The 15,912-nt window shown below is 42.4% G+C and overlaps 1 protein-coding gene across 1 annotated transcript in view; it reads right to left on the bottom strand.

The window, feature by feature from the left end:
- Positions 1–126: 126 nt before the first annotated feature.
- Positions 127–15,912, bottom strand: part of MED13 (mediator complex subunit 13) — a 54,551-nt gene continuing 38,765 nt past the window's right edge. The window contains exons 16-30 of the mRNA XM_015646397.3: positions 14,650–15,566; positions 13,097–13,264; positions 11,815–12,038; positions 11,086–11,275; positions 10,135–10,600; positions 9,278–9,497; positions 8,516–8,707; positions 8,172–8,395; positions 7,592–7,734; positions 7,311–7,469; positions 7,032–7,217; positions 6,705–6,853; positions 6,304–6,477; positions 5,150–5,250; positions 127–4,510 (exon numbers count right to left, since the gene is read on the bottom strand). Coding sequence (XP_015501883.1) covers positions 4,378–4,510; positions 5,150–5,250; positions 6,304–6,477; positions 6,705–6,853; positions 7,032–7,217; positions 7,311–7,469; positions 7,592–7,734; positions 8,172–8,395; positions 8,516–8,707; positions 9,278–9,497; positions 10,135–10,600; positions 11,086–11,275; positions 11,815–12,038; positions 13,097–13,264; positions 14,650–15,566 — 3,646 coding nt within the window. The 3' untranslated portion in view covers positions 127–4,377. The remainder of the gene's footprint in view (positions 4,511–5,149; positions 5,251–6,303; positions 6,478–6,704; positions 6,854–7,031; positions 7,218–7,310; positions 7,470–7,591; positions 7,735–8,171; positions 8,396–8,515; positions 8,708–9,277; positions 9,498–10,134; positions 10,601–11,085; positions 11,276–11,814; positions 12,039–13,096; positions 13,265–14,649; positions 15,567–15,912) is intronic.

Raw genomic sequence — 15,912 nt, 5'->3', positions numbered from 1 at the left:
GCTGAGGGGCGGAAAGAGGCGGGAAAAGCTGAGGGGGCGGGAAAGGCTGAGGGGCACCGCCCGCCCCGCCCCCTCAATAAACCCACAGCACAATCAAGGCTTCATGAATAATTTATTCCATTTGAATTTTTTTTTTTTTAAAAAGTATAAACTTTTTTTTTTCTTCATTTCCTCGATCACAATTTGTACAACTCAGTGTTTATGGCATTCAGCAGAAATAGTGTTTGTTCCTTAAATCGCTTTTTGTTTCTGTGTTTTGTCACGATAAATACAATGGTGGCTCGGCTGAGGGCACATGGCGGCGGTTGTGTGAGGCTCCCCGACACATCCAGCCGTGCCAAAGGGGTGTGGGAGCTCCCTGACGTGTCCAGCCATGCCAGAGAGGCGTTGAAGCAGCTCCTGGACCTGTCCAGCAGTGCCAGAGAGGCGTTGGAGCAGCTCCTTGGTGTGTCCAGCGGGGCTGTTGGAATGGCTTCCCAGTGCGTGCAGCCCTGCAGGAGGGGCGGTAGAGCAGCTCCCCAGTGTGCCAAGCCATGGCAGAGGGGCATTGGAGCGGCTCCCTGATGTGTCCAGCCGTGCCAAAGGGGTTTTGGAGCAGTTCCCTGATGTGTCCAGCTGTGCCAGAGGGGCATTGGAGCAGCTCCCCGGTGTGTCCAGCCGTGCCAGAGGGGTGTTGGAAAGGTTCCCCGGCGTCTCCAGCCGTGCCAGAGGGGTGTTGGAGCAGCTCCTCGGTGTGTCCAGCCGTGCCAGAGGGGTGCCATGTCCAGTGATGAGGCTGCAGGCTGCCACATCCCAAGCCAGCGCTCAGCAAGGTCCTCATGTCCAGTTGACTCGGAAAAACCTAAAGCTCGATGAGTAGCATCCTGAAAAAGTGACCCTGAGGATTGTGGTAGGTCCCAAATCCAGTTTTACTGTAAATTAAGCTTTACTCCACTGAAAATAAAAAAGTACACCCACAAATAATAATAAAAAAACCCCTTTATGTATGAAGCATAGTCCTGGGCCCTTAAAAAAAAAAAAAAAGAAAAAAAAAACAAGAGAAAAAACAAAACCACCTTCCCAGCTGGAGGTTGTGAGACAATAACATTGTACAATGTCACCCCATTAATGAATTCTCCAAAGAAACCCAGATCAAAACAAGGCTGATGCAGCATTACTATCCCAACAGACTGATATGTGGTGCCATACTGTTGTGCAGCAAATTATATGGTGCAATAACATTTTTTTAAAACGTTTTACTCTTATTCTTGAAAGCTTTAAAATAATGCGACATAATATTTTGATATTACAGTATTAACAAATAGTGCTTGATTAAAGACATCAGCAAGTCTTCATAGCAACACACAAAGTTAAAATTACCATCAGAGGTAAATATAGAAATACAATAATCTGCGCCATAACTGACAGCTAAGTAATAACATAGCTGAGGATTTAAATATAAATCCATTTATCTTTAATTATTTCAGAGAATGTTAGAAAGATCTAAATGTTACAGCTACTTTTAAAATGTGAGGGTTGTTACAAGTACAGCTGGCGGCCTTGCTGGTCTTACCAACAGTGTTTTCAGAAACCTAATTCAAACAGTAGTGTCAAAGGTGACAAAAGGGCTTAAATGCAGTAATATCTGGGTTAAAATATGTATTTTTAATTGGAATGGAAGGATCTCAGCTTCTTATTTCATTGGAAGAGATAAACCTCCACAACTACCACTGACAGGAACATTTTCTTGCAAGGCCATTTTGAAAAGCTGTAGCTGAATTTTTCAACTATTTAAGCCTGTACTTGCTAAACAACCTCGACTTATTGGATTGTGACAATTTCATTTATAAACCAGCCATTATGTGCACTTAAAATAGTTAAATGAAAGTAGCTAACAAAAAAAGTATGCCCAATATAGTAGCTGGCTCCGTGGTGCTGGCAGGTTTGATATGTACATTGCCAGCTGTGACTATCACTCCAGAAATGGCCCTTCTAATCTTTTATAGTGGTTATAATATTATAATTTACTTCAATTGCATTTGATGGGGGTGAGGAGTGGGAAACTGGCAGCTTTCACAGTAGGAATTTCACAGGGAAGGCTGGTCCAGGTAACAGAATACAGTTACACCAACGTTCAGGCAGCTGATTCACTTACCTTTAGGAATACAAGTCAGAATGAACACAAAACAAAGCCACACCAAAACCCAGCCCTTGGAACTTGCTTAACTGAGCCAGGGTTAGAAATGACCACTTAGCGACAAAGCTCAAAGGAAAAAAAAAGGACATACACTTTGAAAATTCCAGTTTTAGGAGCACTTTTCCACTTCAAAAATGCCGACCAAATGAGAAAAACCTTCTGTAAGACAATAATGTGCCATTTAATCTGTGGTGCATTACCAAGATAAAGTCATGGACAGACCCAGTTTTTAACTCTATTTATCAAAATATGCTAACTTCTGATTGCACTCATGTTGTTCTGAAGAAATGACTGAAAATTCTCATCACCAATTGTACAACTTCTTTATACAAAACCAAAAAAAAGTCGCTAATATTGTATGTACACGATTCAATGAGACTGTTCATACGAAAAAAATCACCTCAGGCAGGTCTTTTGCATTTACGAAACGAGATTTTCATGAACACAGTAAATTTGGTAAATGCAAGCAAATTCTTCCTTGTAGAGGGTTAACAGCAGGTGCACAAATGGATCTTAAAACTTGCTCCTTTACAGGTTTAAACCAGCGAGACAATATTAAGACCCAGGACTTGGGTTATCGTGACAGGCTCCTGGGAGCGCTGCAGGAGTTCAGTTTTTCATCTGGCAGTCAGATAAGGAACCCAGAAAAAGCATCTGCAGCTGCTCTTCAGCACCCGTAGGGGCTATTTTAGAGCAGCACCAGACATTTGGCATGTGCTGGGAAAAAAGGAAGGAAACTATTGAGGAAAAAATGGTGGCTGTAGATAGAGGGAGACGTTTAAGAAAGCTTTGTGGTTTATCAGTCCCTTTCCTGGGGAGGGCAAAGCCTCCTTGGCACATGCCCCAGCCAGAGCCTGAAAATGGGATATGGGGAAGGCCATACACTGATACTTGGGACCTTCACCACAGTGCCAAAAATACATGGAAAAGGAAAATGTTCAGGGTTTCGTGCTGTTTTTTTTACTAGTGGAATAAAATCTGAATACCAGAATTCACTGAGAATCTATATACACCACATTTTAGTTAAACACACACCAATCTTAAAGTCAAGATTGACTATTTTTGCATTTGTAAAATGGCTAGAGCTGGGCTAAATTTCAGTCTGGCAGGAGACTTTGGATAAGTTTTCTGTGTGTTCTGCCTCAGATTCGCATTTTATCACAAAAGTGGAAGCAAACAATGCAGTGAGCACAGTGCCAAGAATCCAAGGAGCAACAATACACAAGAGATATTCTTGTGATATTAAAACTTGTGTCCTGGAAGTGGATCTGAGAATCTAGCCACAGCCCTGAACCATAACACAAACTTCAATTGAAGAGTTTATTCATGTTATTCTCACTACAAGTTAAACCACCTACGATATCACTTATATATTGCCATTGTTACTCTGTAAAGGTGTGATATAAAATGCTGTAAGACCCGGTACCTTTTCAATTTATATAAACACAGTGAACTTCATTACTGTACATGTACTCTGCAACTACAGCTTAGCTGTAAATCCCCCACACACAATGGTATGGACATTAACCCCTCTATCCCCATTAAACTGTACATCAAGACAATACAAATTTACTGTCCCCACCCACCCCTTACAAAAAAATAATACTCTAAAAGCAACCTACTGCAACTTTTAATTAAGACGATTACATATATTTTAGACCAATTGCTTTAAAGCAAGAAGGCAGTATAAACCTTCTAGGAAAATTTTTATAAAAGAGGTTAAGAAATATAAGACAATTTATACATTTAAAAACTTACAATAAATAAGAGATGCAGGCATTTTTGAATACTAAGTACTATAATCCAATACAAGAACATCTTGATGTTCTGAAGCCATAGGTTGAAACTTAATTGTTCCTCATGTTTCTTCTCATCTCCATGCTTTTAAAATTCATTAACCATGACTGGGTACTATGGCTCATTACTCTTCACAAATACTGTGGCTGGGGAAAAATGGTTAATTTTGCTACTAAAAATGTTATAATACACTTTCTGATCATCATTCTGAAGCGTCCCCCATAGTCAGTGACTCAAAGACAGCCGGGCAATGGGTGCCCCTCTCACAAGTCGAAACAATATTTGCTGGAAGTAACAAGATTCATACCCCATCACAAACAACTTGCACTGAGAAGAATTATAACTTAGTCCTGCAGTGAAATATCCCTTTTCCTCATTTTTGTCTTGCAAAATTCAGATGAAGATCACAGCATATTCATGATAAAGTTATACAACTGATTCAGCACCACAAAATGAATTGGGAGACATGACCGTCTGTCCTGGGTTGCAGGATCACAGGTTAGCCAGGAGAGTGCATTGTACTGTTCCAGAACAAACCTGAAAAACAAACAGCCTTCTGTCAGACCAACACACTTCCTCACCAGGATTTTACAGCCCTAATTTACTACAATCCACCTTCTTTGGCATCAGAAACATAAAATAGGTTTGCCAACATTGAGAAATAACATGTCTTGAAAATTATTACAGCAGTTCAGAGCTAAACTTGCTTTTGCTGGAAACCTGTCATTTTAATTGCGTATTCTTAATTCACACCAAGAGGTTCACATTAAAAAAAAACAGAAAAGGAAAAATAATCTGATGTTTTCTCAATTAGTGTCCCATGTTTGCATAGGTCTGGGCTCCTGTCCTTCAGCACTTCAGATTTTCCACAAGACTGCTGTGCAATATTCTGTCTCAACTATTTCTGTCTTTCCTGCTAGACCTCAAACTTTCTTCTAGTTTGAGGAACTCATTATTTTTTAAACATTTTCAAAGTTAAAGAAGGGCTTAGAGACGTTTGGTTTTAATTTCACTGTTCCATGACAATCACTGAAAGCACAGCAATTTATCTCCACTAAGGATATCAGCTGTGCAAAGAAAAAAAACCAACAGCACGAAGAACAAACATGCAGTTTCACTGCAGCAGCATTAAAACCTAAATGCACAATATTTTTGCAACTGATCAATGACAAATACCTGAGCACATCAGAAGTTTGATTAGAATCAAGTGGATGGGAGTGTTTACTGTGGAGTAGCTCGTCTGATTGCACTGAAGGCACGTGGAGGTGCAAAGAGGCCTGAGGAAGGAAGAAGGAAGCCAGAAGTTACTGCCTGATCAACTACACCGTATTTCCTTCCCCCACATTGTTATAGCTTGCAGTCACCTTCTCTAACACACAAGCCAAAACAAAACTTATCCTTAGGCCATCAACAAGTTCAGGGCTTATCAGAATATTTATATTCTCTCACACAGATCTCTGCTAAAAGCACAGTGCTAGTAGTGAAATACATATTGGGGTTTTTTTTAAATCCCTTTTCTACATTAAGTGATTATTAAAAAAATAACTCAAGTGGCCCAAGATGTCTAATAAAACTTGGAAGTTCAGTTGCTTTCTATAGGCCCGGTCTATTTTTATTTCATATACAAAGCTGCTTAGTGTAAATAATAAATCCTCTCTTCAAAATAATATCCTATACAAAGCCATAGCTGAGCTTAGGCCAAGAGGAACTGCTAACCCAGACACAAACTAGGCTGCAGAAGATATATCTGAATCATTAGAAAACAAATCACAATATTAGAGATGCTGATTTGTTAATACAGAAAGTTTCTCTGTATACCAATGTATGGCCTTAAATATGCCAAGTGTGTCTTGATTGTGTCATAAGGAGATAAGGGGCTCAGACAGCATCCAGACTGATGATACAATGGCTGTAACTTGGCAAAGCCAACATGGAAAAAACAGCTTTTATGCTTTGTGCAATACAGAAAGAGATTAATTTTTCCTTATTTTACCCAGGGCAGCTGAGTTATTATGCTGTACTTATGTACCTCCCTCTCTACCACCAGTCCCCACAGGAGTCCAGCCTTAGCCTGAGCTCTGTCCAGGAACTCAACCTGTTCTTACAAAATCCTGGAGCATGTAGCCAAGAAAACAAAGAGACCAGACCATCAGGAAGTAACATGAGCAAGTCAGAACCTCCAAAACAACCAAATCTCAAAAACTGAACACCTGACCTCTCCTGAAGCAAAAGCAGAGCTATCCCCAGAGACATGCACTGACTTTAGTTTAACCAGAACAGTTTTCACCCCCAGATCCCTCAGGCTGCACAAGTCTCTGCCAGGACAGTACCTTAAGAAACAAGGGACACTGATTTTGTGCTTGAGGACACGCTGACCAAAACCAGTCAGGCAATGGACCTGCTTTGGCAGTTGACACAAAATAACCGAGGGCCAGTGGCTGCTGCAGTATATTTGTTACTTCATCATGAGATTCTGTGGAAAGCAATCGATCTGTGCCTTGACCCTGGAACACAACAGGCAATGGTTTTGGATTAGGAGAGCACAAATTTAATAGAAATTATCTGTAGCTTCTGAAACACAAAGCATTTTGAAATATCCAAACATGACATGACAATTCAATATCCAGGTGGATCTAAAACCTTTCATTCCGCAGAAAGGAAATGAACAGATGGAGAAAAACCAGACAAAACACACACACACACACAAAACTGTATTTACTCCAATAATTACCTTGCCCATATCACCTCCATGGGGGTAGTGGGACCCTGGAGAATGCACAGGGGATCCACCAGGAGATGCAGGAAGAATATTTATGATATCAGGATCAAGATCATCTCCAGTGTCTAACAAGTCAAAGATTCCCATTCCATCTGCTCCATCTTGAAAAAGAACAAGACCAGTGAATTCCTACAATTTCACCATGTGCAGGACATGACAATACATTCAGAAATGAAGTGATTTTCAATGGAAATGGTTGCTTAGAATGAGCAGTTTATTCTTATGATGGGGGAGTGATGAGCGGTTTTTAGAAGGCAAGAACAAATCCCAAGTACAAACCATTGTTTGTGTTAAAGGCCAGGTCCAGGTTCTCAGTGGTGTAAGTGGATGATGCCACTTGCACGGATGCAGAGGTGGGGAACACCAGGATGTGAGTGCAGGACGTGTCCTGGGGCGTGTTCAGCTGAGACGTTTGCATGTTCAGAGTGGTGCTGCGCCCGAACACGGAGCCGGTGGACACAGAATCTTTGGGAGAGAAATCAAGCGGTTCCTTAGTTTTGCAAAGCCTGAACTGTTAGTTCTCATGCCAAAAAGAGAGAGAGAGGGTTTCCCAAATACCTGGCATAATAATGAAGGATCCCTGGGGTTCCATGGCCACCAAGCAAGCACTGAGAATGCTGGGGGAGTCTGCAGCAGAGATCCCACACATCCTGCACATGTCCTTCAGCCTCTTGCTCAGCGACTGCAGGTTCCGGCGGCTCAGCAAACAGCTCCAGTCTGAGGAAGGAAATCTCATTGGTGAGGTTTTCTTCCAGAAACATGGATGGACACATTTGATATTACTGAAAAATTAAAGCTTCAAATCAAGCTTTAGACTCTTAAAAAAATGCTGCTGTTACCTTTTAATTCCCCATGTCCTATTCTTCCTAAGCGGCCTATGACAACTCTCCACGGCAAAGAGCTCATCTGCACAAGTCCCAAGCACCATTCCCACAGTTTCTGGAGACCAAGTCTGCGGGCAGAACCCTTTTTCCTGCGAGCTCTAGAAGTAAGAAAGAAGAGAAAACAAAGCTAAAACCCATCTGTAACAAGTTTTCAATGCCACATTTAGAACTTTTTTGTATTAACCTGAGCATTCTCAGGATCCAAGAGCATTGGTATTGCAGTCCATCAGCTGCAGCTTCAGGGGTTTGGGTATTTTAATTAATCACTGACATTAACAGCCCATAAGTGAGATGGGGAAGTATGAACACACACATTAACATTCAAGAATCCCATGAAACTAAACTATGCTCTCCTAGAAATTTAACTCAAAACAGTATACACATAATAGGGAAACCATGCATCTGCTTTAGACACTTTTGCACCACAGCAAGTCTACAAAAGCCAGTTATTCTTACAGCACCAAACCCACTGTAATTCTTCAGGGGAATGAAAGAAAATATACTTGGTAAAAATGAGTTGAAGTTTGGTTCTTACCTGTTTGGTACATCAATATTAATTATGCAAGTTTCTAACTGCTCTCCATAGAGGTCTGTACAGGATGCAAGCAGCCACCTCTGGTCATGAGATAAACAGTAGCCCACAAAAAGCACATTATACTTCTGGCCAGCTTCTCCAAAGGTTTCTCCCAGCTCTGTTTGCTTGTCCTTTACAGGAGCCAGTATAAAAGGAGGGGTGTAAAGTCGAATACACTCAGGTCTCTAGAAAGACAACAGAACAGACAATGAAGGAAATTATTCCTAACACAAAAGATGGTTAGTTGATAAGCAGGGACCTTCCTCTGATCTGGATAATTCCACAATCTCATTAACAATACTCACATCAGGACTCCTAAGAGCAGTTTCCATGGCTAAACCTGGGCCAAAGCCAGTTAAGGTTTTCACGTTGGTGGAAGTTGGGAGAGGTCTCCGACACTGAGTGAAAGCTGAAAATGCCAAAGATTTTAAATGCTGAGTGTAAATCTGCCGGTCCTCGTGTTTCACAGGCTGGAGCAGGTACTGACATGGGACAATCTAGAACAGAAGAGAGGAGAAAAAAAAAAATCATTGTTTTATCAATAGATTAAATGGCTTCTGACACAGTATTTGGTACATTGCTTTTTGAATTTTACATTGCAGTCAAATTTCTTCCACTTCTAAAGCCTGTGGAATTTCAAGAAATTATTCTCACTGAAATTTTATTCAGAGGAAAAAATAATTCTTTAGAAGAGAATCTTAATGATTCCTCCAAAATCTGCCCTCTGTTAATTGGTCCTGCAGCTGCTGCTGGACTGAGCTCTGCCTACAGCCCAGCAGGGTCAGGCAGATTCCAGTACAAGACCAGCAGCTTTCCCATACTTCACTCATCACTGTAGTGGGCACTACATTTCCTCTGAGATAAAACTGATGAGTTTGGAATGTACAACAGGATTCAGCTTTGGTTAATAGCACCCAAACTGCTCTAGAAGCTTTAACTTAATGATTTAACAGCTGTAGAACTGTAAGTAATGTTTATGAAGGAAATGAAACTCCCACCTTGAGGACGTTACTGCCCCCAAAACACAGCCAAAGCCAAGAACACTCTGTTTGTTTCTGTTGGCTCACCTGCACAGAAATGATGTTCTTGATGTTGGGAGGAAGAACCTGAACCATCTCTAGGAAGCAGCGCAGAAGTCCAAGTGTCCACAAACTGGATGAGCTACTGTTCTCATCCTTTTTTTCGTATGTGAAAGGATCAATTATGTAAACTACAATTGCAGGTGGATAGGTGATAGCATGTGAATCTCCATCTGTGGGGACTCCAACTTTATCACGATCCATAGTGCTGGAAATGAAATTTTGAAACCAGTTACAAACAGCTGACTTTTATAAAGATTTGGTTTAACTTCAAAACTAGATCAAAACTAGGTCAATTATTAATCTGAAAGATCTTTGAGTCAACTGTAGTGTAAGAAACAGTCTTTTTATGTCGTTTTTGTATAAGAGTTTATCAGTAACTCTAAATCTCTTTTCCTTCCTTTAGCCTTTTTTATTACAGCAGCTCAACTACTGCTTAACTGGGGAACAAGAATATCTATAGTAAGAGCTGTCTTCACCACTCTAACTTGGATTACAGAAAATAGAACTCTAAGATGGTGCCAATTAGCTATCTCCCCCTCCTTCCCCAGCCCTTTAAAATATTGAAGTGAGTAGTTTGGTGAATTTTCTCTCTTTAGAGAGAAGGAATAAAAAAAAAAAGGAAGTTTATTTTTGTACCGGAGCAGACACTGAGATGTAATTAGAACTGCAGCTACAACTGGAACCAAAAGGTTCAGCTCCACCACAATTTAACTCTCATTCTCCCTTAAAAGCAGCTTGGTGAAAATAAATACAGGATTTTCACTGAAGGGGTGAAAGTGCATTGATAAGTTCATGTTAGTTGAGCTGATTTTTCATCTGAAGGTGTGACTGCAGTTCCCTACCTTTCAGAAACCTCTGGATGGGGCTGTGCAGGTGCTGCAGCCGTGTCTCCAGACATCCCTGCTGTTTGCAGTGTTGGCTGTGGCTGCTGCCCCCCAGTTTGCCCATTCGGGACTGGCGCAGCCTGGGTGGGCAGGGAGGCAGGAGTGGTATTGTTCATATTGCTGAAAGGTGGGAACGAGGAAGGCTTGCTCGTTGGAATGCCGCTGCCCAGGCTGGCAGAGGAGGAGGATGGGGCAGTGGTGGTCAGGGTGGAGTTGGCTGTAGTGGCTGCAGAGGACATGGCACTGCTGGAGGTCACTGTGATGGTGCTGCTGGTGGGAGCTGCAGGAGCGGATGACGGAGTGTTGGGATTGGCAGCAGGGGCTGTCACTGGGGGCAGAGCAGAGGCTGCCTGGCTGGAGGGAGGGACCAGGTTTGTTTGGGAAAGCAGAGAATTGTCCAAAGGCTGAGAAGCAAGATAAGGACCTAAAACAAGAGGGAAAAAAAAGCATAAATTTTATATTGCAGCTGTTTTGATGCTTATGTCACTTACGGAAGTCAACAGTTGTAACAAAACAGAGTAAACCTTGAGCACACATTTAAGCTCTCAAATTAAAACACCTGTATTAAATTTTCAAACTCTAGTATTTTCATAAAAGCCTTTCAAAAATACCAAGAAATCTGTTTTTAATATAACTTTTTTCCAGATGTGTTGAATTGCTTGAAATCACTGCCTCACAATCCAAGTCACCAACACAAGAAGACAACAGAAGTCCCTGTCAGGCAGACATGCTGCTATCCCCTAAAGGCACTGCTGGGTGGTAAGAGGCCATTTTAGCACATATTCAAATCTAGTTTAAAACCAGAAAACTGCCCCAATCGATAAAACAATAAGCCACAATTCCTTCTTCTCTATTGCAAAGCAGTAAGTGACAATTGTATGAAATAAGGAACATTAAAAAAGGTCATACCCAGCTCATATCTGCAAACTTGAGCGTAGAGTTTGAGCTTGGAGAACGCATCGTTGTTGGCATTGGCTGTCTGTGAGAACCATTCTGTGACCAACTTCTCTGAGAGCTTCTTGGAGGCTGTAGGTCCAACCCTCATGATCCCATCAGGCAGTAACTTACAGATAGGTCTGTGCTGACCAAGCCTGCAGGACTGCAAAGAAGGTAAAAAAAAGCCTTAAAAGCTGTTAAATATCACACAAAGGATATATCCCAGAAAGGTAGAGAATTCTCAGTTTATTTACAATATTCCAAAGTAACATTTTAACTCTAGAATTCCACCAGTAGGAAATGTTGAATAGTGATTTTATGGGTTATTGTCAGCGTTTTCCTAAATGCAAGAAAACCAGGTTGATAAGAATCTACTCTAATCTTCATTCAATCCAAGCAACAGAAGCGTGTAATTAATGAATTAAATGGAGGTAACACAATTAAGGTGGCAATGCAGAGCGTTGCCACCGGGTGGCGTTTATCGGATGAGAACGATGAATACTGAAAGGAACGGGGAAGCAGCACCAACAGCCCTTATCTTCCAAGTGCCCATTCCTAAAATCCCTCCGAGCAGCTTTCCCAGATAGCATTCTGAGCAGGCGTCGCTATCAGCTCCGACAAGCCTGATAAGTCCTTATGAGCACGTATTAGAAACAGCCTTTCCCAAATCCATTTCACTGCAAACTGCCACAAATCCTGTACCTCGTATATTGCAGTCAGATCCCTAAAGAAGCTTTTGGCTCCGTTGAGCAGAGCCTCGTTCTCCGGGCACACCACAACGTAAGCGACGTCTCGCTGAGATCCGTAAGGTTCCAGCATCAGCCTCTCCCAGTAGGGCAATGCAAATGGAGACAGCACCAGGAAATCGTAATCGTATCCCAACAAAAATGTTGGGATTGGCAGTGGTTCTGGGGACTCATCAGTTCCTGGAAAAGCAAGGCATGTTTTTTAAGCAGAAAGCTTAAAATTAACTTCAAGGAAACATGAATAGAACAGCCTCTGGTGTTCCCAGCATCTCACAGGAAGGGACACTGGCTATCAATGGAATAGTTCTCATTTTACAGATCCAAAGTGTAGGAGCCAACCCTCTGAAAAACACCCATCAGCTGATTGTTTTTATTTGAAATATCTCAGGGCCTCAGGAAAAAGTTCCACAGTGTTTTATATTTCCATCAGTACACAGGCAATCGAGAACAGATCTGCCCTGTCCAGGAAGCCTTTTCCCACAGAGCCAAAGACAGGGAAAAAAATGTAAATATTCTAAGCAGATGGGTAAAGGGCCAGAGAAGGAAACAAACTTAAGAGCATGCATTTACATGTACTGTAAATGTATAATTGCCACGTTCTAAATACAGCTACAAAAGATCTGCTGGTGAAAGGTCACTCTTTTAACACAGTGGTAAATCAATCTCATATGCTAATGAAGTCATTAAATCGTGAGTGCACAAAATTCACCTTCTATCTGTGAATGCATCACATGTTGGCCACTCCAAACATTTATCAGAGACACTGAGTAACCCTAGATCTTGAACACAATTCTGACAGTACTGAGCAATAAAACACACTGTCTCAAGAATTTCAAAAGCAGGTATTTTTAACTCCCTACCTTTAGAGTAATTCAAATGGGGTGGATAGAAAAATTTTGAGTATAAAATCCTGAGCAGTTGCTCTGTTTTTAACACTAAACCCATCTTTGCAATTTAAGTCCCTCACTGGGTGAAGTGTCAGGTGTATACAAACAGTGCAACTGAAGCTGTAAATTTTAAATGCACATCTTTAATTCATTACCTGTTCTAAGGAATATAAATATTTTCTGTTTTTCTAAAGAGAAGAATTCTCCTCTGTCTAATAAGCTCTCGTTAGTTTAAAGAAAGGTCAAGTGCTGTTCAGCATCCCAATAGGTTGAGCATCACCAGCCACCAAGTTGGGGTGGATGGAGCAGAGGAAGGAGATTCCATGAAGCAGGATTGCATGGAACCATTACCGTAGGAGCCTCTCCCAGCCATTTTGTGGAACTGCTGCCACGTGAGGGGTCCCTGCACACCCCAGGACCGGACCGTTCGCTTCTTCTGGATGGCGTCCTGCAGCACGGGCTGGAGCGAGAGCAGCATGCGGAGGATGTCCTGGGAACACTGCATACTCACATCCACCACTGCAGGGACACAAACGTGGTCAGGGCACGACAGCCACGATCCCAAAGCACCTCCATTGTAAACACTCTCTTCTAAAAAACACCTGCAGCCCACCCAGAGGCTGGGATATATAAAGTTGAGCATGCACGGATTTAGAGCTCTCCCTCTTCCCCTGACAAAATATACAGATGGATTTTTTTCCTTAATTTTGTTCTTTCCTCTAGAATTTTTCCCACTGAAAGGGGAAAATTTCTTATGAGTTAAACTACGAGAAAACACCCTAAAATAAAAACAAAACAAACAAAAACAATCCAAAAAGCTCCGAACAAGAAGCCTGAAACTCCCAGATTGTCCCCCCCAACAAAGGCAGATTTGCAGGCTGCCACCCAGTGCTCATTTCAGTGAAGTCGAGGGAAGCCTCGAGCAGACTCAGCCCATTTCATCCAGAGCCACCACTGGGCCATTTTTCAAGTACAGGGCTTTAGAATGACATCTGACACAAAATTTGGCATGGCTACAATTCCCAAGTCTTCTCTTTTAAAATATCTTTACATCTTTTTATCCCAAACACCGGAGTCACAGTAACACAGTCTTCTCCTGTGTGCCTAAAAACATCAATTTATTTACAGTCTGGGCTTTCCAAGTTAATCCCCCAGCAAGCCACAGGAACCTGGCTGTGTTCTCCTCATCTTCACTTACAACTATGAACTGCAGCTACCTGTGATTCCTAACTTTATCTTTCACCCTAACTCTGTTAAGGGCTGCCACTTGAAAATTCTATTAGAGAGAAGTAAGCAAATACACACAATGAAGGGTATTCCAAGAGACACTGTATCATTACTCAGGCCCTCGAAGGAAAAATCCAAGGATTTCTGAATTGGCAGACCCAACATGCAGTGAAGGCTACAATAATGCTTTTTTTGCCACATGTGCCATTAACCTACTGCCCCCTCTCTCCTCCTTAAAGAAGGGGGGAAGCCAACTGAATCAGAGCTGTTGTTTAATTCTGCCTTGTAGCCTTGACAGTTTGGTCACCACTCAAACCCCCTGCATTTCCTACAGGCATCAATCATTCCAGAGCCTCTGTAGAGCCACTCACCAAAAGCTCTTTAAAGGATAAACCCAGTGAAGTGTTGTGGACACAGGCAGTGGTCTCAAGTTACACTTCATATATATATTGGGAATTTACAACTGGGGGCAGCCAAGGCCTTACTCTGCTTGGTGATCAGCACAAGACATAGAAGGGCTGGTTATTCTGAACACCATCAACCAGAAGTCTGTATGAGCACTCAGGTGGCAAAAAAAGCATTCAAAATCCACAAAGGAAAACCACAAAAAAAGACCCTCCATAAACAAAAACCCAAACAAGCAGACAAGTGAAAAATAAGCTATTTTCAATATTTACCATTTCTTTTTGACCAGTGGTGCAAGCAAGTAGTTTTCACAAGTGCTTCATCAACTTTCCCTCCTGACATATTGTCCATGAACTGCCGTCCATGTTCCAAGGCTAAGTAGCAGTCATTGCAACAATCCCTTTCTTCTACACGTACCAGGCTGCTGACAGCACCAACTTTGGCCATGGAGTCTTGGTCTGCTGCTCCAAAGGGTGAGAACAGGTTGGTGCACTGATCCTGCAGCAACAGTATCAAGTCATCGGGCAGTTTCTCGGGTTCTTTCAGCCCTCCACTGCCGTGTTCAATGGAAGTAGCTCTGAGAGCTTCAAAGCGTTTTTCTGCTTCCTTGCCACACTCCGTGTTTCGCCCCAGAATATCCAACTCATCTTCGAGAAACAGCCCAGAACTGTTGCCAAATTTTCTATTCATAACAGCACTGAAACCACAGGTACACCTATACTGGGCCTCTTGTGTTGGATCAGGAATGTAAACTCCAACGTCAGCACCTTTGATGTTCATATTGCAAACACAAATGCAGCAGCTGTCGAAGTTGCAGTCTTTGAAGAGATTCATGACAGACTCGGAGAGGATGAGATTCACATACAGGCTGTGTGCCTCGGGGATGGAAGGCACCGTCGCGGGCTCCACCGAGTTCAGCGGCCGACACGTGGAGGGTGTGGAAGCTGGGGAGTACAAATCCGAATTCTCGTATTTCACTGAGCCCTGGGCGCTCGCGGGCCCGCCAGCTCCACGGGGCGTCCGGGGAGTCCTTGGTGTTCTGGGAGTTGGGAAGCGAGGGGTGGAAGGAGAAGGGAGGATTCCAGCCCCGCTGTTGCTGGGAGGGGCACTGCTCGGGGGCATCCCAAACGGAGTGTGGGTCTGGGGGGTGTAGGCAGGGCCGTACTCCTGATCCATGGTGCTCCCATCACTGACAGCAGCCACAAGAGAAAGAAAGGCTTTAAGTACACAACATACTGGGTTTGAAGTTTAAGACTCAGATTTCTAAAGAAGGACCTTCCTAATTAATATTTGCTTTTTTTAAGCTAGTCTTTCATAATCCACAGCAAGATTTTCATTCCCTAAGGAACTTCAAGAGCATTTGTTCTAAATGACTTTGCAGGATTCCCACTGACAGCACCATTAAAGAATCTCTCCCTGCCTCCTTTTGTCTTTTCCTTTGCACAAAGCTCCCAGGAAACAAGTGTGGTCAGAATAAATTATAAATTCTGTGCTTGTATGGAGTCTAAAGGACACCTTTTTCATTCATGTTTTAT

Source organism: Parus major, chromosome 19 (assembly GCF_001522545.3).
Source record: "Parus major isolate Abel chromosome 19, Parus_major1.1, whole genome shotgun sequence".
Taxonomy (NCBI): Eukaryota; Metazoa; Chordata; class Aves; order Passeriformes; family Paridae; genus Parus; species Parus major.
The sequence above is the reverse complement of the archived record's forward strand: the minus strand, read 5'-3'. Positions and strand labels throughout refer to the sequence as shown.